We start from the raw sequence: 22,405 nt of genomic DNA, 5'->3' as shown, positions 1-22,405 counted from the left end.
AAAGTGGTTCATTTAGTTAGTTCATTGGTTTATTTTGAAGGGACAAGTACAAACACTGACAGCTGGATAAGCAGTGTCCAGTGTATTGTACTTGTGAATATTGCTGAAGATCATTTCACAGCAGGACGTTGATGGAAATTGACAGTCCAAGCAATTGTTAAAATGACATGTTGCATTGTAAATTCATAAAAACAACAGTCCATATAATAATTGAGAGTAGGCCTGGGCGATACAGCTGAAAAACACATCATGATGAAATTTCATATTGTTTGATATTGATAATTATTGATCATGTAGGTTGTTACTGAGGATTGTTGTGTAAGGGTGGAAGCAGCTAAAGTGATCAGATGAGTTTGTTGTTTTATTGCAAACTGATATAAACAAAATAAAAAACCTCAGTATCGATATTGTGACAATATTGGCGGGGTGATATCGGTGCTTTCACAAAATATTAATCCAATTAGATTTTTTGTTAAATAACCATAAGTAATGATGAGTAATGATTAAGTGGATAAAAACAAACAGAACAGCTAGAACAGTCCAGTTCATAAAATACATCATTTTACTGTAATGCAGCTTTTAAAACCTGGAAGATACAACACTCATACCAAGTCACAGTATAATATCTATCATCATATCTAGTCTCAAATCATGATACGATATAATATCAATATATTGGTTAGCCCTAATCGAGAACAAGACCAATGACCATGATAACACACAAAGAAACATGCATACAAACAAGTAGAACAAACAAAAAGACAAAACATCAGGAGCTCAATAATTTGAATAAGTTAGTGTCATGGTTACAGTTCTGACCAAGTTTTAACCAGGATTTGACTTTAATAGAAAATGTTTTCAAATCCTGAATCTTCTTTAAACTGGCAGGTAGAGAATTCAGGAGTTGTAACTTTGATTGAGAATGCAGTTTGTGCAAAGGAAGGTTTACAGTGTCAAAATCTACAGCTTCCTTCTGACATATTTCGGCTGTTAGTGGCAGTATAGTTTAGTTAAGAGTTGGGGAAAAAATTGCTTAGATTAAATATTGTTATTCTTCCTGACTCAATTTTTTGGATTGCTGAATTGATTTTATACAAATATGAGTAACTAGCATTTAGTCCACTAGGTTGCTGCTAAAAACATAATGAGAATGCCCATTGACACGGAACAGAAGTTAGTATTGAGATTGTGGTAATATTATCTCAACAAATCGATCAATTTTACCTCAAATGATGAAAATAAAACATGTGCTCATACTTTCAGGCAGATGTTTCCTCTGATCTGACTCATAGCGGCTGACATCACATTTCTAATTCAATCTGCTATTCTGGTTCCAGCACTCCACACCCACCAGCTACAGCAACCTCAGAGGGTCAAAACTCAAACTCAAAAGTCACAAAGGGAAATACAGCTACCAACATTTTATAGACCAACTAATAATGGATTAATCGAGGAAATAATCAGCAGATTAATGAATGATGAAAATAATCGTTACTTGAAGCCTTGCTCTATTCTACTTCGCTGGAGAATTGTTTGCAAACATCACTCATGCTACTGGAGGGATGAAGGTATACACTTATTTAAAGGTACATGACATAAACTGAATAACATCACACTGTTTTAACATTGCAGCTTGCAGTTCTTTTCTACATAATAAACATGTAGCTGTTTGTACTCAGATGTCAAATATGGTCTGAAAAGTCTGCAGAGGAGTGTGGAAAAATCTGGACTTTTGAAATGTAAAATGTGCAAGAACTCTGTGATATGTGCTGCAGCAGTACAGTAGATAGTTAAGCTGCCTCTTGTTTATTTACTGCTGCCCCCAGGCCAGGCTTCTCTACTGTCTGATCACCCCCCTTCACTTCATAAACACACACACACACTGCCACACACACTCCAGTTCTACCTAGGTCACTAGATTCCCTTTTTTCCATCCCTGTGTGCTCCACAGTGAAACCCAAATCGCCCCCTCAGGCTCCTCCAGCTCAGATCTGGGTGCAGCAGTTATTCTGAACCTTTGAGCCTCTCTGCTTGATTTGGTTCATAAGGCTGTGAGACACAAACCAAATCAATGGCTCAGCGAAGGCAGCTCTAACTACAGGTTTAATCAGACTCTTCACTTTTCTTTACACTGATGTGTCTCCAGCTATGTGAACATTAGTCATATTCAAACATTCATAACAATCAATGTATGTTATACTGACACTAAAGAGTATCAGTCATTTTTTTCCGTTAAACACAAAAAACTAATTTATCAAACCTCAAACACAAGGAAGTTTGTTTGTGCATGTGTGTAACAGGGAGGTTCAGTTCCTCACCTGTTGGTTAGAGGTGTGTGTGTGTGTGTGTGTGTGTGTGTGTGTGTGTGTGTGTGTATGTGTGTGTGTGTGTGTGTGTGTGTGTGTGTGTGTGTGTTTAGTTGCGAGCACATCCTCACATAGGCAGGGTATCAGTGACAGCAGGATTAGGAGGGGAGCCTTGGTGTGTATTGATCCGCAGACAAACATCATCTGGACAGTGTAAGCCTCACACTGCTATTCAGGCTGTGTATTCACTTTCCATCATCTGTTTATTTTTCTGTTGGCCGTGTGTGTGTGTGTGTTTGTCACTGGACATGTGTCTGTGTGTGTGTGTGAACCTTGTAAGTGCTTAATCTCATTTGTCAAACACACATAATAGAATTGAAATAGGACAGTTGTCCCTATGACCTGTCACTGCTGGCATACACAAACACACACAGGCATATATGTGCATAAACTCAGCCAGTGTCTCTTACATCATCAAACCGTTGTGTCTGCTAATCTGTCTGTCCAGGCTTTAGTCCACAAGGGCAAGCAGTACAAACCTGTACACAAACCTGACCATGAGACTGAAACACCAGATCAAGGTTTAGGAGTATGGATGAACATTTTAGATGATTTCTGTATCTGATTACTATATTTAAGGCCTCAGCACCGAACAATAGGAGGACCCTACTGGATTTGCTCTGATTCTTATTATTTTTTTCCTTGTTCATTCTCTTTAATCGCATTTTGAGGAGCTAAACGTGCTTGATGGCGCATGAAATTTGGCACATGCATTAGTCGTGGTGAAAATTCCCTGTAAACTGCAGCCCCAGTGGCATGTTTCACCGACACACACGAAAATGGACCCATAGCCTTAACCCAACAGGAAGTTGGCCATTTTGAATCACATGGTCAATTTTGGCAATTTCCAGGCATTGTATTTTAACAAACTCCTACAGAATTCATCATAAAGACTTCAAAATCAGTGTGTGTTATCTAGACTAGTTTGGGATCAAAAGTTATTAAAAGCTGTTGTTGAAGGGTGTGGCCATGGTGTGGCATTGAGTTTTGATGTCTCATCATGAAAAACAAAATTGCTATGACTTTGGTCTACATGGTCCAGTCTGTACCAAACTTAATATGTTTGATGAGAGTCACGGTTTGAATACAGCTACATGGCAATATTCAGTCATTGTCATATTCGGTCATAGTCATATTGTCTCCTGCTGGCAACACATTGCTCCTCCTAGGCCTTAGAACCTTGGTTATGATGTAGTGTGAACATTCTGATGTTCCAACAAACAGTGTTGCCCTGGCAGCATGGCGACTCGTCCTGAAACTTCACATGTCTGATAACAGTCCATGGCTGCACATATTATATGGCTTTCGTCTCGTTTCATCTCAAAACAGTAGCGCCAGCGGCATGTTTCACTGACAGGCCTGGACATTGGTGTGAATGGTCCGATCTGCACCAAACTTCATGTGTTCAATAAGATTCCCTATCTAAACATATCTACATGCCAATCAGGAGTCATAGTCATAATACCACCTACTAGCAACAGGAAGTAAACCTCTTGTGACAAACATCATTTGATTTACATGAATTTTCAGTGTGATCTACACTTGATATACTTGAAGATGACAAACAATTTGTCAATGTTTTGTAGCACCATCTAGTGGAAACAGGAAGTGACATCAAACTCTTTCCTGTGATGTCTAAAACACATGAAAATTCAGATCTTCGTCAACTGTTGAACATCGCTAGTTGTTAATCCGCATTTTAAAAATATATCAAAATGTTGACCACAATATGCAAGATATAACATCATTGTGAAATTTTGACAAAAAGCCAACATGATTTTCCCCTAAATGTGAAACAATAAAGTGTGATCATATCTAATCAAATTATCAACATGGCTCTGAGATTTTAAGGTACAGTCCACCCTAAAATCAGGTCACTCCTGGCCTGTAGTGCTATTGATCCATCTAGATTTTTTTGGAGTGAGTTGTAGAGTTCTGGGGATATCAGGTGTAGAGATGTCTGCCTTCTCTCCAATATAATGGGGCTAAATGGCACTAGGCTTGTGCTCGAAGCACTAAAAAAACAGTATATTTGAATTCCAAAAATCAAGACCCAGGTACACAACAGACTTTAGTGAGCAGTTTCTCATAGGAACTACTTTCTTTCTACTAGAGTGTAGATTCAGTAGCTTCTACTGCAGAAAAAAAGTATTTATTACAAGAAACTGCTCACAACAAGGTCTGTGGATTATTTTGAGCTGCCAGGTCATGAATTCTGGAAAGACACTGCTGCTGAGTTTTTCAAATATATGTTTTTCTGGTTCTTTGAGTGTCATAGGACATCTTATTTCCTTATACTGGAGATAAGGCAGAGATCTCTACAGCCAATATGTTCAAAACTCTGCAACTCAACCCAAAGCAGTGTAGATGGATAAATAGCACTACAGGTAAGAGGAAAACTATGAATTTGTGATTTTGGAGTGAAGTGTCCCTTTACAATTCCTGTCCTTTGATCGTCTAGTGTTATGGAGGCAGTGTTGGTTTAAAGGATTAAACTGGTGTTACTCTTTATTTTTCTTATTGTTAACACATTGTTGGCTTTGGTATCTTCACTGGATTTGTTAACTGCTGTGAATGCCTGAAACAAACTAAATTAGTTCATGATTTGTGGTCCAACTGTGTCGAGAGACAAGTGTACACCTGTTCTGAATGTTCACACTCAGATTGATTTTGATTTTATTTATTATTCATTTCTCACAGACAGTGTTACATAAAGTTTTTCTTAATTCCACACAACTAAGGGAAACTTTTTCCATGGGCAACAAAGAAGTAGCCAATATTGGTAACTGTGTATTGTATTTATAAAATTTGACATGCTTACCATCAGTAAATGTTTTCTTTCATACATTAAAATTAAATGTTGAAATCAGTATAAACATGTTCATACTGCTGCTAAATGTTGGCAGGCAGATGCACTTCAGACATGGAGTAGCCACGAATATAGTGACGCTGCGACAAACTAACACATTAGGCCTCATGAGATTTGTTCTTAAAGGGTTATTTTAGTCATTGTCATAATTCAGTCCTTATCTACTCACCCTCATGCTTAATGAGGGTTGGGTTTACTTTTTTGGTCCACAAAACACTGCTGAAGTTTCACAGGAAAACAGTGTTGTAGAATCTCCCAAATAATGGAAGTCAATGGTGACCAGTTTTCAAATGTAAAAAATCAACAGAATAAAAACATCAGATCTCTCCATACTGCTCGTCTGGTGTAATCCAAGTCTTCTAACGCCCTGACATGCCAAGTTGACTAAAAGTGTTATTCACACCATGTTTTTTAGCCTGACTCTTCAAGGTAGATCCTTAGCTTGGAGTTATGGTCATGTGTACATGCACACTGTCTGAACTGGGTGTGTGTGGTGTCATGGTGTGCAAATGGCATGTAGGGACTTTAGGAGACTTGGATTACACCAGATGAGCACTGTTTTCCTGCGAGACTCCATCAGTGTTTTGTGGACTAACAAAATAAACCTGACCCTCAATCAGCATGAGGGTGAGTAGATAATGACTGAATTTTCATTTTTGGGTGAACTATCCCTTTAAGCGGTCGTGGTCATAGTTGTGTGTGATTTTGTTGAACTTGCCGTATTCACCAATTTTTCTCAGATTGTGAATCTTCTTTCAGAGACAAACACGATTTGCAACTTTTCTAACTTTTCTCTACCTGCTGTCGAGTCATGTGCAGTCAGTCTGCTACTGTTAGCTTATCCAAACAAAGTTTGTCACTAATGATTGCATATTTCATCACTTTGATTGAACTTAAAAATTCATAAATTACACTTCATTATCCTATTTGACTCTGCATAATTGAATTATAATATTATTTTCAAACGTATCGATATAGCCAATGATGTCCTCATTGATTTCAGTTGGTGATTACCTGCTGTCAGGCAGTATATTCACATGCAAGTTCATGATGTTCCTGTCCAGGTGAACATCCTCCATTGCAACATCATCTATAACTGTTATGGCAGGTGTTTTTCATCCATCTCTGTGAATGAGACTCACCTTTCATCCAATCATCATTGGCCTTGCTGCAGTGAGGCATTTTTTAAAGCCATTTTCACATGGAATCATTTCTTCTTTATTTCAATGACAGTATGACCTTCAGGTAACACAGCATTAACAACACTCGTTTTTCTCATTTCCTGACTTTAGCAGTTCCACTTCTGATGCTGTTAAAATGACCAACTTTCCGTTATGGATCTCTGAAAGCCAGACTTAAAACTCTGAGCTCTTCTTTTCACTCTTCAATACCATTTTCATGAATGAGCACTTCCATACATATGGGGCAGGAAGTCTAGCCTTACACTGTATTTTTGGGGGCATCAATTATGCTAATTAACAAGTGTCATGCACGTGAACTCAAGTACACAGACAGATCATTTACACAGTAACCTGAGGCATATGCTGAATCTGAGGCGGTATGTTCGTATGAACTCTTTGTATGAAAATAGTGAGAAAAATTTAAGATAAGAATACGAAGGTGTTATTGAATGAGGCCCAATTTTTTTTATAACAAAAGAAACAACCTGAGTTGAATTTCATGATGAATTTATAAGAAGGCATGAATGATTAAGAAATTGCTTCAGCCGTTTCACAAAGTTTACTTCTTTTATCCTCATTGACAAACTCTCAAAATTGCACATTTTTAAGGGAGAGGTGGCAATATTGCAGTTACTACTTCAACAGTCATAGAGAGTTCACACACATCTGCTGCTTATCTTGGTAGGTAAGAGAGACTAAACACGTAATTTGCATTACAGTGAACCAACAACAGTTGAGTAGGTGGTCCTTTAATGTGGACCAGCATAGGCTGCATACATGCTGTTGGAATAATGTCGTCATATGTGGTCCAGACCACCTCTGAATGTGGTCTGGGCAATCAGATCTCAATGCATCCTATTTAGGGATGCAACTAACAATTCATTTTCTTGTTGATTAATCTGTCAATATTTTCTTCATTAATTAATCCTGTCACAATCTTGATTATTTTCATTATCAATCAATCTGCTGATCGTCTTCTCCACTAATTCATTAGTTGTTTGGTCCATAAAAGCCAAAGATGTTCAGTTAACTATGAGGGAGGATCAAAGAAACCAGAAAATCAATTATCAGAATAGTTGGCAATTAAATAAATGAGTCATCAATCGTTGCAGCTTTAATCCTAAGTGTGTTTTTATAAGTAGGTTATACATGTGCCTGACAAAAGACAAGCAAAGTAATGGTGGAGCCAGGGATGACAGAGATCATGACAGGGAGTGATGCAGTGTTGTATTTAATTCCATCTGACTAAAACTGAAACTAACACAAAGTCTCCCATAGAAGGTTAAATATGTTAGTTTCCGTTGCTGCACATCTGATTATTTGTTAAATTCACACAGTTGCACAATGTGAGGAAAAATTCTGTCTGGCCTTGCACACACACACACACACACACACACACACACACACACACACATACACACACACACACACACACACACACACACACACACACACACACACACACACACACACAGTTGAGTGGCAGCATCTTCTATCATTAATATAGTTAAAATTAGCCTCTAGAAATAATAAGTCTGTTTCCACCATATGACAATTTGTTAAATTCAATCTGTCTGTCTGTTTGTTTGCCTGTCCTCCTCTCACTGTGCTGTCAGTCTGCTCCAACACACACTCACACACCAACAGAGCATCTTCTATCACTGAAACAGTTAAAAAGAGTGAGTCATGCTTGTAAAAGTCAGGTCAGTGGTGAGAAGAAGTCTGATTCTTGAACTGCTGCATTTATATACAGATTTACACTAACCAGGTTACTACAGTGCACATGAACACATTCTCTCCTGAAACCAGGTAAAAGAAAAATAAGCTGACCTGCAGCAGAGAGGGAGAGAGAGAGTGTGTATAAATATATGATTGATATTAATATAAAACATTTGATTGTCATGAATCATAATGAATAACAGCAGCTGCAACTATTAATTACCTTCATGATTGAGTACTCAGATGATTTTATTTAACATGAAATACTTTCCCTCTAGACCTTTAAAAATACTCTGCTGTGGACAATATGTTTTAAAACGAATTTTTCCACAAAGCATTATGACCTGTTTGTCTTTGTCAGATCTAAACCATCAGGAAAGATATTCTGAAATAACTCTTATGCATTGTCGTTAATAAATTGGAATGTTATTTCATTTAACTGGTTATTATTATTATTATTATTATTATTATTATTATTATTATTATTATTATTATTATTATTGTTATCATTATGTTGTTGTTGTTATCATTATTTTTATTAGGTCCCTGTGTCCAAACACATTCCCTGAATGTGAAGTGGAAGCAGCAGAGGTTTTTTCATGAAGTGCAGGTTTACAGTGATGGTTTTGTGTGTGTACTATATGTTTTGTGTGTGTGTTTGTGAACACAGTATGAACCGTCTGAGCAGTTTGCCCAGAGGATTTGGTTCATTGCCAGCCCTGGAGGTGCTGGACCTCACTTACAACAACCTGAACCAGAACTCCCTGCCTGGAAACTTCTTCTACCTCAGTAAGTGTACACACACACACACACACACACACACACACACACACACGCACACACACACACGTACACACACACACACACACACACACGTACACACACGTACACACTCACTCAGATCTCTGAAGTTGTGTTTGTCATGGGGAAAAGGACAAATAATTACCGTTAACAGTGTTGTTATGTTCTCAACTAATCGCTTTATTGATCTGACTCAGATGGAGGAAAAAGATTCTGCCTTCCAGGTTTTTCACTGACTGGCTGATTAGTTGAGTACTGTGGCCACTAGTCGGCCCTGTAGGCAGCAACTAACTTGTCACTGGGTATTATTTAAACCATCATAATTGAATTCTAGTGGTGTAAAGAGTACTGGAAATCTGAACTCAGGTACTGTTACATCACTATAATATTACTCAATTACAAGTAAAGGTATTGGTGTTAGAAAAATACTAAAGTAAAAGTACAAGAAGGTAGAAAGTAGAAGTTACTTTCAAACTTTTAATGTTTAATCAGTCCTTCCAGAAAGTTGCAGTGTTGATCATTCATGCAGATTCTGCCAGTCTGCATGGTCTTGCAATTTTTGTCCAATCACTGCAACTTTCCTGCAAATTTGATGCAGGAAAGTGATTGATTTGCTTGCTGGGGCAGGGCCTTTCTGTGTGGAGTTTGCATGTTCTCCCCATGTCTGCATGGGTTCTCTCCGGGTTCTCCGGCTTCCTCCCACAGTCCAAAGACATGCATGCTAGGTTAATTGGTGACTCTGTAGGTGTGAATGTGAGTGTGAGTGGTTGTCTGTCTCTATGCATCAGCCCTGTGATGAACTGGTGACTTGTTCAGGGTGAACCCTGCCTCTCGCCCAATGTCAGCTGGGATAGGCTCCAGCAGCCTGCGACCCTGACAGAATAAGCGGTTACAGAAAATTAATGAATGAATGAATGTATTTCTGTTTCTTTATTTTGTCACAGGTCCTCAATAGAACACAAGGTTTGTCGTTATTATTGACATCAATGCTCTGTGCACTTTTATGTTTTATGATTTTGTTCTTACTGTTTTGACTTAGTTTAATTTCCAAAAAGATTTTACCTTAAGTGCACAAATAAAGCATATGTTGTCAGAGTCTTTCTTATCCTGAACTTTTTGGTTACTTAGAATGCTCAGAACTGAATTTGGTTTTATTCCCCCTGAAACGAGGTGATTTTTGAATTTTACAAAAAAGGCAATTTTCACTTTCTCTCACAAAACAAATTATCAATAGCAGTCATTCGATCAAAGAGGCTGTCTGTGGTCACTGCTTCAGCACTTTGCTTTTTTTTTTTTTTGTCTGTATGTCCTGGTTTTCATCAGCCCACTTGTGATCAAAGAGTCTTATTGGCTACAAAAATGCAGATGAAAGGTTTGGATATTACCTCATCTTGTACTCAGTACTCAGTTATGATTTTAAAAGTAACTAAGTAGATTACAGAGTGAAATGAATAATTAAGTATGAGTAAAAGTGCAGACTTGAAAATCTACCCATAAAAGTACAAGTGCCCCAAAAAACTACTTAATTACAGTAACTTAAGTATTTGTAATTAGTTACTTCCATCCCTGCCAAATTCATATTATTTCATACTGTACTGGTATATGTTGCTATGTATACCATACCGTAATCTGAGTACTGAAACATAGCACCTCACTTAATACCTACTGCTGTCAGTTAAAAAGACAGATATAACTCCCCAAAAATAACGGGCTGCTCCACTATGTTGATATTGATTAGAGCTTTTCATTTGTGTGAGGTTCTCTGCAGTACCTTTATGACTGGACTGATAACTAACTGGGATGTTGTGAAAACATACAGTAAATAAAAACAGGATTCAGTGATTTGCAAAAACTCTGATCTTTTCATTGAATACAGTACAAAGACAAGACATGTAATGTTCAAACTGAGAAATGTTATTGTTTTTTGTAAAAAATTAGGGGTGGGACTTTTACATGTTAATTATGATTCATTAATTGCCAAAAAAAAAAAAAAAACGCGTAAAAAAATTAATGCATTTCAGACAACACGGAACATTTGTCAGTGCACGAGTTCCTGGTCCGCCAATCACTCTGAGCCCTAATTTACACCAGGCGCAGCTGCACTCAGAGAAATACATTGCCAGTCTAGTCAATGCTGTAATTTACACTAGAAGCTCTGCGGCGGATGGCGCATCAATTGCCATAGAGCAGGTTGAACCTGTAGGAAGTCAGGCACGAAAAACAGGGGAGAATCCGGTTGATTTTCAAAATATAAGATCCCGTGCAGACTCGCAATCATAAAGACAGACATTAATTTTTAAAGTTCTATGAAAGCTTGAATATATCCACCATTATGATTTATAGTGCCATTGTCAGACTGATGCAAAATAAACAATATTTTGTTTAAATGTATGCATGTGTCTATCATTTGATTCAGTCATATACCAAAATCCATTTAAATTTAAAAATGTTGCTACTTGTGGCAAATACTGTTATGCCATTAAATGCGATTAATTTAGATTAATTAATCACAAAAGCCTCTAATTAATTAGATTATTTTTTTTAATCAAGTCCCACCCCTGGTAAAAATACACTCTGCAACAAGTTCCTCAAAACTTGGGACAGTTTACCACTGTGTTACATCACCTTTCTTTTCAACAACATTCAGTCAGTGTTTGGGAACTGAGGACAGTGAAATTCTGTCTCATTCCACCTTGATATAAGACTTCAGGTCCTCAACAGTCCAGGGTCTCTGTTGTCATAGTACCTGCACTTTTGTACTACAAAGCCAAACTGTTGTAACATATGAAGAATGTGTCTTGGCATTGTCTTTGCTAAGTAGGGATGTCCCTGAAAGAGATGTTTTCTGGATTGCGTCATATGTTGCTCCAAAACCTGTATGTACCTTTCAGCATTAATGGGGCCTTCACAGATGTGATGGTTACCCATGATGCCATGCTCACTAACCACCATACCATCACAGATGCTGTCTTTTTAAGTTAGTACTGGATGGTCCTGTTCCAAGCTCAAAGGACACAGCGTCCATGATTTCCATAAATAATCTGAAATGTGGACTTTGCATAAGTCTATCTTAGATGAGCTCGGACCTAGAGAAGTCTGCAGTGTTTCTGGATATTGTTGATGCAGTTTTCCACAAAGTGGTGAACCTCACTCCATCAATGCTTGTGAACTACTGAGTACTTTGAGGACGTCCCTTTAATACCCAATCATGATACTGTCACCTGTTACCATCTCACCTGTTTGCCTGTCAAATGTTCCAAACAGATGTTTTTTTCAGCACTCTACAACTCTGCCAGTCTTTTGTTGCCCCTGTGCCAGCTTCTTTGAAACAAGTTTCAGGCATCAAACTCAGAATGAGTGTATTTTTTTTTTACAAATAACAATAAAGTTTAGCAGTTTGAACATTAAATATTTTGTCTTTGTACTAGGGCTGAACGATTTATCGTTTTCTGATCGAAATTGCAATTTCAGACAACACGATCACGTGATCGCCAAAGCTGCGTTTTTTTGCAGTGCTCCTGAGGGCTGTACTATGAAGCAAGCTCAACACAGCCAGGCTTTCTTTGTATGATCTGGATCGACAAAGCCAAAAACCGCAATCAGAGATAACGGGTATCACGACGGTGGTTATCAACTCACTTTCTTAATCCAGGCTTTCGTCTTCAGACTCTGTGCGCGCTCACATAAAAGGAGCGTTTGTTGTGTCATTTCACTCTTCTTCCACATGAAGTGAAGTGATCGCGAGCCACTTACTTAAGTCAAAATGATCAAGTTGTTATAATTACGAGCTGTGGAAAATATACTAAATATATTACGGCAAAAAACAACATTGTTGCTGCAAATAAAGCAGGAGAAGAATAATGATGTCAGAAAATTACTGATCGACTTAATGCGGTCTTAATGCTGCAGTTTATTCTAACATGAAAACTGCACATTAAACAATAAAACTCCATACAGCAGATTTAAACATGATAAAGTCTGTCTGACACTGTCCTATGATGACAGAGACGTGGAGATCACAGAAGCTTTTGACCAAACCAACGTAAAATGAGTGTAACTGATTTAAGACTGTCTGTGATAAATGATGATGAATTTTCTAATCAGTGATCTGAGCTGCAAAATCACGGAGACAAAACAGATAACAGTAAAAAGTATTCAAAGTGTCTGTAGTTGCTTCATCATTATTTTACTGTGTGGATTATATACCATGTAAATTTAAAGTGTTAATATAATCTGGAGCAAACGGGAAAAATGACTCTACATCACCAAATGGAGGTTACCATCATGACAGCACGATGCAGACAGTTTGTGCCGCTGTTTCATTTTTACATTATATGGATTCGTTCGGTGATATAACGAACATACAGCTCAGCAGCTTTTCATTTTTAATGTCTTCCCTCAGTTTAAAAGCTATATCGCTCATAAACAACCTTATTAGGACAATTATAAGTTAAAGAACGGCGCGTTTTACAGACGATTTAATCTGAAACTCTTAACATAACCTGCTGCCGACCAGGTTATGAGTTTAGCATAAATTACCACGGTGATCTAGCAGGTTAAAAGAGGGCCACTTGCGTGACACTGAAAACCCTGGATTTAGACTCAACATAGCTCGCTAACACATTAATCTCGCTTCGTAGTTACACTCCTCTGACGTGCATCATAACCAACAATGCAGCGAACGTCATATGGAACTTAATGAATGGACCAGACCTGTGTGTGTGTGTGTTTGTGTGTGTGTGTGTGTGTGTGTGTGTGTGTGTGTGTGTGTGTGTGTGTTAATTTATTTATTTATACAGATTTAATGTGATGATGTGTGTGAATTGTCTTCAGTATAGTTAGTAGTTTTTCTCTTAATGTTATTTTTCTTTGAAGCCCTCACAAATACCTAGTTTGAAGAATTAATAATGATTGTAAATGTTACTATACATTGTGAATATTGCACTGAAGCTTGATTTGAAGAAAAAATCGTGAATCGAATTGAAATCGCAATATCTGCCAGAAAAATCGCAATTAGATATTTTCCTAAAATCGTTCAGCCCTACTTTGAACTGTATTCAACTGAATACAAGTAAAAAAAAAAAGGGTTGAAAAACATAGCAGTCTGTTTTTATTAATGTTTTACAAATTGTTTGGAATTTTGGTTATAAAAGGAAGTGAGAACAACTTACTGGAATTTATTAAATACTATGTATGGGAACTCCCCTTTAAACCAGATATTGTACAGATTAAATGAAAATGGGTAGAAGTCGACGCTAAAGCGTCGATTCTGAAGCCTCCGCCTGCAACAGTTTCATACAACTTTGACTTTTTGTGTTCCCTACACCTGATTGAAACCACTGATTCATTATAAATCCTATTTGCAAGTGTCCCAGGAGTTTGAGAATTATGGCTCTATTGATTCAGTATACAGTTAATGAGAAATGATTGAAAGGAAAGAGCTATTACCTTTATTACCTAATAGTATCCAACAGTTATTCAAAAATATATCAAGGTCAAATACAAAAAAGCTTTAAAATTGACCAAGTTATTGGCATAAGTGTGTTTTTAGAGACAGGTCTGTCAGGCGGCCATTTTGCAGCCATCTCAAAAGCGTTGGTCTCCAAAATTCAATCAGTTCATGTACCTATTATAGAGTGTTAGCACACAAGATTTGGCGCAAATCTGTCCACCTGTTCAAAAGTTATCGCGTAAACAAAAAGTCGGCCATCTTGAAAGTCGGCCATCTTGAAAGCGTTGGCCTCCAAAATTCAATCAGTTCATGTACCTATTATAGAGTCTTAGCACACAAGATTTGGTGCAAATCCGTCCACCCGTTCAAAAGTTATCACGCAAACAAAAATCTGTGACGGACGGAAGGACGCACGGACTCACGTACGAACAGTATGCCTCCGGCCCGGCACCTTCGGCGGGTGGAGGCATAATAAATAAGATAAAACATGCGAATTAGTGAGCTTTAGATGTGTTTAACCTTTGGACAGAGCCAGGCAAGTGTTTTCTGCCATATTTTCAGTCTTTATGCTAACTGGGCAAAGCTTAATATTTATGAGGTATTTTATTTCATGCTGACTGAAAGTTTGGTGTAGTTTTTAGTCCACAATAAACTGCTGGAGTTGTAGAAAATCTACTCAGAAAAGTATAAGTACCCACCAAAAAACTACTTAATTAAAGTAATTTGAGTATTTGCTACTTTTACTGTTTAACTTTTACTTGTAGTTACTTCCACCCCTGGGTACAACCATCGCAGTGCAACCAGACACTAAATGGTAAGACTAAAAAAGCTATAGTGCAAATTGAATGAGTGAAAAAGACCATATAAAATCCACAGATGACAGTACATTTTCCTCCAGCTTCCTTGGATTGGAGTACTTTTTTCTTGTTTTTTGTGTTTTAAACTGTATCATAACAGCAATGCTTGGTGACTCTCTCTGAGATAAGATGTGTGCAGTGTTTTTACTCTGGTGGTAACAGAGGTGAAGGGGTCAAGGTGCTGGAAGCAGGAGCCAGAGGAACCAGGCCTCAGGCTGCATTAGTCATGTACAGTGTAATATGGATTTCACATTAAAAGATGAATAGGACTCTACAGCAGCTTTTAGGCAGCGTGTTGTAACAGTTAGGGGACGACACCGTCAGCTCCTCTTTGTGAATTACTTTTGTTCCACAAAGAGGAAGCTGAGCATCTTTGTTCACTGCATGTTGACAAAGCTGTCTCACTGTGTCTGTTGTCTCACCAGAGAAGCAGAAGCTCTGTGTAGATTGATTCTGGCCAGTTTGTGAGGCAGTATTATTAATCACACTTGACTGGTAGTATTGACCAGATTCTAGTCTGGTTACACACACGCAGACTAACAGAGATGTTTGTTTTGCAGCCACTCTCCGCGCTCTCTATCTGAGTGACAATGACTTCGAGGTCCTGCCTGCTGACATCGGGAAGCTGACCAAGCTGCAAATAGTAAGTTAGTGTCAACGCAACTGATACAATGAGCATAGTTGGCCAGTAATCCAGTGCATACATCATGAGTTACCAGATGCAAAGAATGCTGGCTTTTCATTTACCATATCCTACCAGCAGTCTATCATTGACCACATCAGACACTGGCTTCAACACTGTACGCTCTGTACGTAGTTTGTGTTTGGTACTTTTTTGGTATTTTATTTTGTCTTTCAAGTTTGGATTTTTGTTCTGTATGTGCTGTAAAGCAGTTGCCCCCACTAATTATGTCTAAGAAAAGCTGAGAAAAGCTTGGATTACACGAGATGAACAGTATAGAGACATTTTAGTTTTTTTTTTTTTCATTTGTTATTTTTCCCGTTTTAAAACTGGACTTCATTATTAATATTTTAGGAACAGCTGAATTAAAATAATTGTTATCTGTCTGAACTCTTTGTGCTTTAAACAAATGAATATAGCTGTTGTTTCAGATGCTGTGTCTTCTAATAGTGTTTCCTTTTTTCCCCTGTCTCTTCCTCCTGTCCAGTTGAGTCTGAGGGATAATGATCTGATCTCCTTGCCTAAGGAGATAGGAGAGTTGGCTCATCTGAAAGAGCTTCACATCCAGGGCAACAGACTGACCGTCCTGCCCCCTGAACTTGGTACTGACCACACATGCACAGGCGCACACACACACACACACACACACACACACACACAGACAAGTCCAGTCCAAAATATCTACCTAATATCTATTCAAACACACAACACACTGGCTGTTGGTGTTTCAGTATCTCCATAACAGAAGCTACTGTCTGTGCTAGTTAAAGTAAGTAAATGTTTAAATTTCAGAGGTTAAGATATTTATTTGACATACTTATTTTAATATGTGCAGTGAAAAGTAGGGGTGGCATACTTATTTAAACTTAAATTTAAATTAGTTAAATTAAACTTAAATAAAAAGGAAAGGCTCTCTGTCAGTCTGGTTGTAATTTGCATGTCTCAACAACCGTTCATTCGATCTACTTCACACAGGTGATGTTTCTGGGATCCCAAGGAAGTACATTGTCAAATTTGGTGCAATTTGGAGATGTGATATATTCAATATTAATTACTAATATATAATTAATATATAATATACTCAATAAACAGGTGAACTGTGCTGCAGCGGGGGCTGAGATTCATCAACATAATGAACATCATTGATTATGACAACAGCACATTTGAAAGATGGTTGCACCCGGTCAAAGCACGATTCCCCCGGAGAACAAGCTGGAGCTAAAAATCTTCACCCACGATCTTCTGAAGTGTGGGAGTGTTTTAGACAGAGACCTGACAGTATGGTGCTCTGTGAGTTCTGCAAACAGGAAGTGGCTCATCACAGCAGAACTACTGTGATATATGAACACTTGAAATGAAAACACCAGAGCACTTTGTCAAGACAGCAGCAAGAGCAAAACTGATGCAAAAATCAATGCAAAATTATCTTAACTTGATATGACTCCAGTGATTAAATAAATCTGTCATCTGTTAACCATGTTAAGTTTTAAGTCAAGTACTACTAAGTGACTTGCTACTAAAATACTTATAAAATACGTATACAAGTACAATCATGAAAAACTTGCTGGGAAGCTCCAGCGTAATTTTAAAAACTAGGTACGTTAAGTAATAAAAAACAGAACGATAATAATAACAAGATAAATATAAGTAATAGTATCAAATAAAGTAAAATGTGTATTTACAAATTCTATTCAATAGTAAAGTAAAATACTCAGTATGTAAGTAGGACTCAATAAAAAGACATAAAATAGAGCAGATAAATATAGAAGCAGCAAAGGTTGCACTATGAACATTATTGCACAGATTGTATGGCACTTTTATGTCTCTGTGTGACACAGTTGTGTGTGTATGTGTGTATGTAATGTACTGAATATTGTATACAGTTTTTTGATTAAATAAATCTGTCTCTGTCTCCCTCCTTACCTGTCTACCTTTGGCTTTACTATCAGATAAGGCCCCAAAACATCCAAAAATCTGATAATAATGATCACGAAAATGAAAATAATATTGATAATAATAATGATGATAATAACACTGCTTTGACATGGAAATTGGATTATGATGATTAAACAATTAAATAAAATATTGAAATTTTGATAAGACAAGTTTTTGTTCTTTATTTTGGGTTGATTAATGATTAGACTATATTAATCAAGTAATAAAAGTCTCTCTTTTCTTCTCTAGAAAAATCAGTAAATGAATCAATTAATCAATAAAAATTTGTGAGATTGCTATTAACAATATATTAACAATATTAACAATTATAAACACATATTCCTGTCCCCAGCATACTGACTTCTCTACTGACAGCTATCAACACATGAGTCTTTTTACCAATTAACACAGTTCTTCCATGGCTTAAATCCACCACTGTGATCCGTTAATGTAGGGACCAGGCAGACTGGCTGTACTGAGCAGCTTCAGGTGTGACTCTGTGTGACTGTGTGAAGGTGATGATGATGATGTGATCAGTTCAACTGTCTCCCTGTCTGCAGGTAATCTGGACCTGACCGGTCCCAAGCAGGTGTTCAAAGCAGAGAATAACCCCTGGGTCACTCCCATCGCAGACCAGTTCCAGCTGGGTGTCTCCCATGTTTTTGAATATGTTCGCTCAGAGACCTACAAGTAGTAAGTAATAACACACACACACGCACACACACACGCACGCACGCACGTACGCGCGCTCACACACACACACACACAAAAGACAGGACAAGGTGAAACCTAGTATATGGCTGGACCCACCTCAAAATCAAAGAGTTACTGTGACATATAGGTGATTTTTTTATATATATATATTTTATAATACTTTGTTGTGCCTTTATGTTGTACAGTCTCTCATACATGGTCTTTAAAGTAAAAACCTGACTAAACTAACTCATTATTTTGTGTAGGTTGGAAGATATCCAGCATCTTTAGTTTAGGTCATTATGTTTAGATACTGAGTCATTGTTATGAGATACTCATTATTTTGAGATGTAAGACATTATGCTGAGATACAAACACATTATTTTGAGAAAGTTTCTCATTATAATGACTTACAGGAGCTATTTTTTTCCATTACATTGGCAGAAATGGTTTTCCATAGAGAGGGATGGGGCATGAACATGCATGGAAATCCAGATGTTTCACAGAGGTGTATTTAACACAAACTACCTGTTTGTCACTGTTAACAGACTCCAGTCTGCAGCCACAGAATTGTAGAGTAACATCAGGATTCATGATCAAATAAAGTTTATATTTGACATTTTTGTTCATATTCATTCGCTTCCTCTGTCGTGCTCTCTGCTGGGAGTCATCACAGGGGGGCATGAAGCTGAACTGAACAGACACAGCCACTGTGAAATTCCTGCCCTGTAAAGCCATGTCCAATGTGAGAAGCTTATAAAGAGTCACATTGTGTCTAAAACACATTTAAAACACTTAAGGAGATCATGCACAAGTTGTTTTAGCTGCAGATTGTTTTCCCAAGTGAAGTGTGCTGACCGGGCACAGCTGTGTGTTGGCGATGTGCTGTTGTTGATGACCTTTTGATGTGCACTCGACTGACTAATGGTGTGGCCCAGCCAACAAGCAAAAATGAAATGCAAAATTCTTATTTAAGGCTTTTTCATAAGTTAAGTGTTTTGTAAAATGAAAATGCCAATATTTTGGATCATTTAGGTTACAACACAAAGCAGTGTCTACCTGCAGTGACTGTGTGTCCGTGGTCATCACAAACTGAACAAGCACAGACCTTCCTCTGAATCTGTGATGGTGGTGTTTTAGACAAATGAAATCCACAAATTAAGTACACCTCTTTGTTGTGTGTTTTAGTGAAGCAAGAATAATTGATTGAATTGTGATGATTCTGATAGTCTGATTTTGGTAAGTGTGTTTGTTGTAATAGGCCCACTGTATGTTTGAGCACAGAACTGTAAGTGTAAGCAGTCTTGTCTCCGATGGAGAAGAAAGTGCTGGAGGTAGCACTGTGAAGCAGAAGGCTGCTATTAATTCTTTGTTCCAGGCAAAAGGAGATGCTGCAAATCCTCTGTGTGAATGCTTCAAACTGCTGCTCTGGCCATGCTCTGGAACTGATCCCTGCACTGTATGACTGTGTGTGAGGGAGGCAAAGAGACCATGGCTCAACTATTGTTGCTTCCGTATTATGTTTGCATACTTGTATGAGCAGGCATTGTGTGGCAGTGAGTGTTCTCTCCAAACAGTGTTGTTGAGCCAGTAGGAGTTACTCACAATGTGGTATAATGTAAGTGGTACACTGGGCCTATTTTGAACTAAGATTTCATAATACCCTGTTGCAACAAGGCACTAACAGATTTTTGGATGAATATCTTTTCAAAAATGCTGGTTAAAGTGTCATAGATGCTTGCTACATTTATATACATTCATAGCTTTTGAACTCAAGGGCAGGGACCTCCAGCCTGATTGTGGAATAAAAGGCTATACATTATATTTAGTGACAGGCAGATCAAATTGACCAGTCACCTGTGTGTGTCAGACTGGATGATGGAGAGCGTAGTCACTCTGTATCATGGACTGCCATTCTATCTTTGTGATCAGTCACTGTCAGCACTCATAAAAGCAACACATGCATAATTTATCCATCATCAATGCACTTGCAAACAAACAGCTGACACTCTCCTCTGGTGTCGTCTTCTTCAAAAGAGATAAAATGAGGGGCGGCGTGATGACTTTGGATCTTTGTTGCGTGTCATGACCCTATCTCTCCCTGTATTCTCTCAAATAAGCCCAAAAAATAATCATTAAAGAAGAGATGAAATGAATCAAATATGAGATGACTGAGATACTGAAATGCTGTCACACGGCTGGTGAGGTGGGAAAACAAAAATGATTAAATAATAAAAATAAATTAAACACACTATATGAAAATTATGCCGCTAAGTGTCTGTCACATTTAAACAACAACTAACATAATTTGATGATTTTGTGAAGTAGCATGGGATCATGGGAGTTATTTTCTTCATTTTTAAACAAACACCAATGCAGATGAAACTCTATTTGACATGTTCATGGATTAGTATTTAACTTTTATTCATGTCATATTCAGTCATGTTCCCTGACTTCCTTCCTCACTCTCTGATGTGTAGACGAACCTGGTGACTTCTTTGTGTGTTCCAACATCTAGCAGTGCCACCATTACTACAGTGGCACATTGTGGACCCTATCTAATACTGATCTATAGCACAAGTTAAAAGTGTGAGGTGCAGTAGAATTGATTTATTCAAGGTGTATCCTTCGCGACCTTTGCCAGTTTGCGCCAGGGGCACAGAGGCATCCTGCCCTGTCCCGCCCCTTGCACCAGCAGCCCACAGCACCATGTTTTTATCAAGTACCTTAACACCCCCCCTACTGTTGTACCAGAGTATTATTCAGCCCATCCTACTGCACTGTTCAACTGCTTCTTTAACATGTTATACTCTGAAACTATTGTAGTTTCTCCTGTGATGTTAAAAACTGGATTTTAAACAGTGAGTCTTGTCTATCTTAGATAGATGTGAGAGGTTACCCCAGCAGGTATGTAGATGTTATATGTTACCCTTGTGGGTACGTGCTGCTAACTTTGCCACTTGTAATGTAGTAACTGTATATTTATTACTGTAAATTGTAGGGGTGGGAATCTTTGGGCACCTGCCGATTCGATTACGATTACGATTCAGGGGCTACGATTCGATTATAAAACGATTATTGATGCATCTTTATGTATATTGATGCACTTTTTCACAAACACATTTCTTTTTGTCTCACTGAATAAGCATTCGTCACTTACAATTTTTAAAAACAGCGCATTTGTAATAAGAATTCATTTCGATTATATTTTATTAAACTATTGGAAATATGTGCAAACTGGAAAGTACCAACAGTAGCCACTAGTAGCCGCAGCAACAGCAGCCTGCCGTCTCCCCGACTCCTCCGTCGGGTGGAATCGAGTTACGGCTTCTCATGTTTGTTGTGTTGCCAAAGTATTTTATTTTAGCTCGACACAGCTTACATATAACGTGGCTCTTGTCCAGTTCGCTTCCGCCGTCGACGTTGTAGAAGCCGAAGTGTTTCCACACGGCTGCTTTTAAATTAGAAGGAGCTGTTCGGACCTCATGGCGAGGTGGCTGCCGGTCGGCCATGTTTGTTTTCCGCTGTGCGCGTGTCGCTCCAGGTGCGCGTCCCAAAGTGTCCCGGCGATGACGCGTACCGCGCTTCTTAGTTCCACATTATTTAGAAGCTTCTGTATCACTTTAATTAACAGATTTAAATAATCGAAATTTGGACGTTTGTGAATCGATTCAGATTCGTCCACGTCCGAATCGCGATGCATCTAAGAATCGGAAATTTCCCCCACCCCTAGTAAATTGTATTGTGCAGCCTGTACTAACCATTTTCATTGTGTAAGGCAGAGGCTTTGGTAACTTGGTCACTTAAAAATATAGTAATTGTATTTTGACTGTGCAATGTGCACTAACTG

General features: G+C 38.1%; 1 protein-coding gene across 2 annotated transcripts in view; it reads left to right on the top strand.

Moving 5' to 3' along the window:
* The window catches only part of rsu1 (Ras suppressor protein 1), a 62,145-nt gene that overhangs the window by 12,442 nt on the left and 27,298 nt on the right, over window positions 1-22,405 (top strand). For both annotated transcript variants that reach the window (XM_084747659.1, XM_084747660.1), the window contains exons 5-8: window positions 8,806-8,924; window positions 15,806-15,888; window positions 16,415-16,529; window positions 18,423-18,555. In XM_084747659.1, the coding sequence (XP_084603785.1) occupies window positions 8,806-8,924; window positions 15,806-15,888; window positions 16,415-16,529; window positions 18,423-18,555 (450 nt within the window). The remainder of the gene's footprint in view (window positions 1-8,805; window positions 8,925-15,805; window positions 15,889-16,414; window positions 16,530-18,422; window positions 18,556-22,405) is intronic.

The sequence above is a fragment of the Lutjanus erythropterus genome, chromosome 21 (assembly GCF_056507025.1).
Source record: "Lutjanus erythropterus isolate fLutEry1 chromosome 21, fLutEry1.hap2, whole genome shotgun sequence".
In the NCBI taxonomy this organism is placed as follows: Eukaryota; Metazoa; Chordata; class Actinopteri; order Lutjaniformes; family Lutjanidae; genus Lutjanus; species Lutjanus erythropterus.
This window is presented reverse-complemented; position numbering and strand designations above follow the sequence as displayed.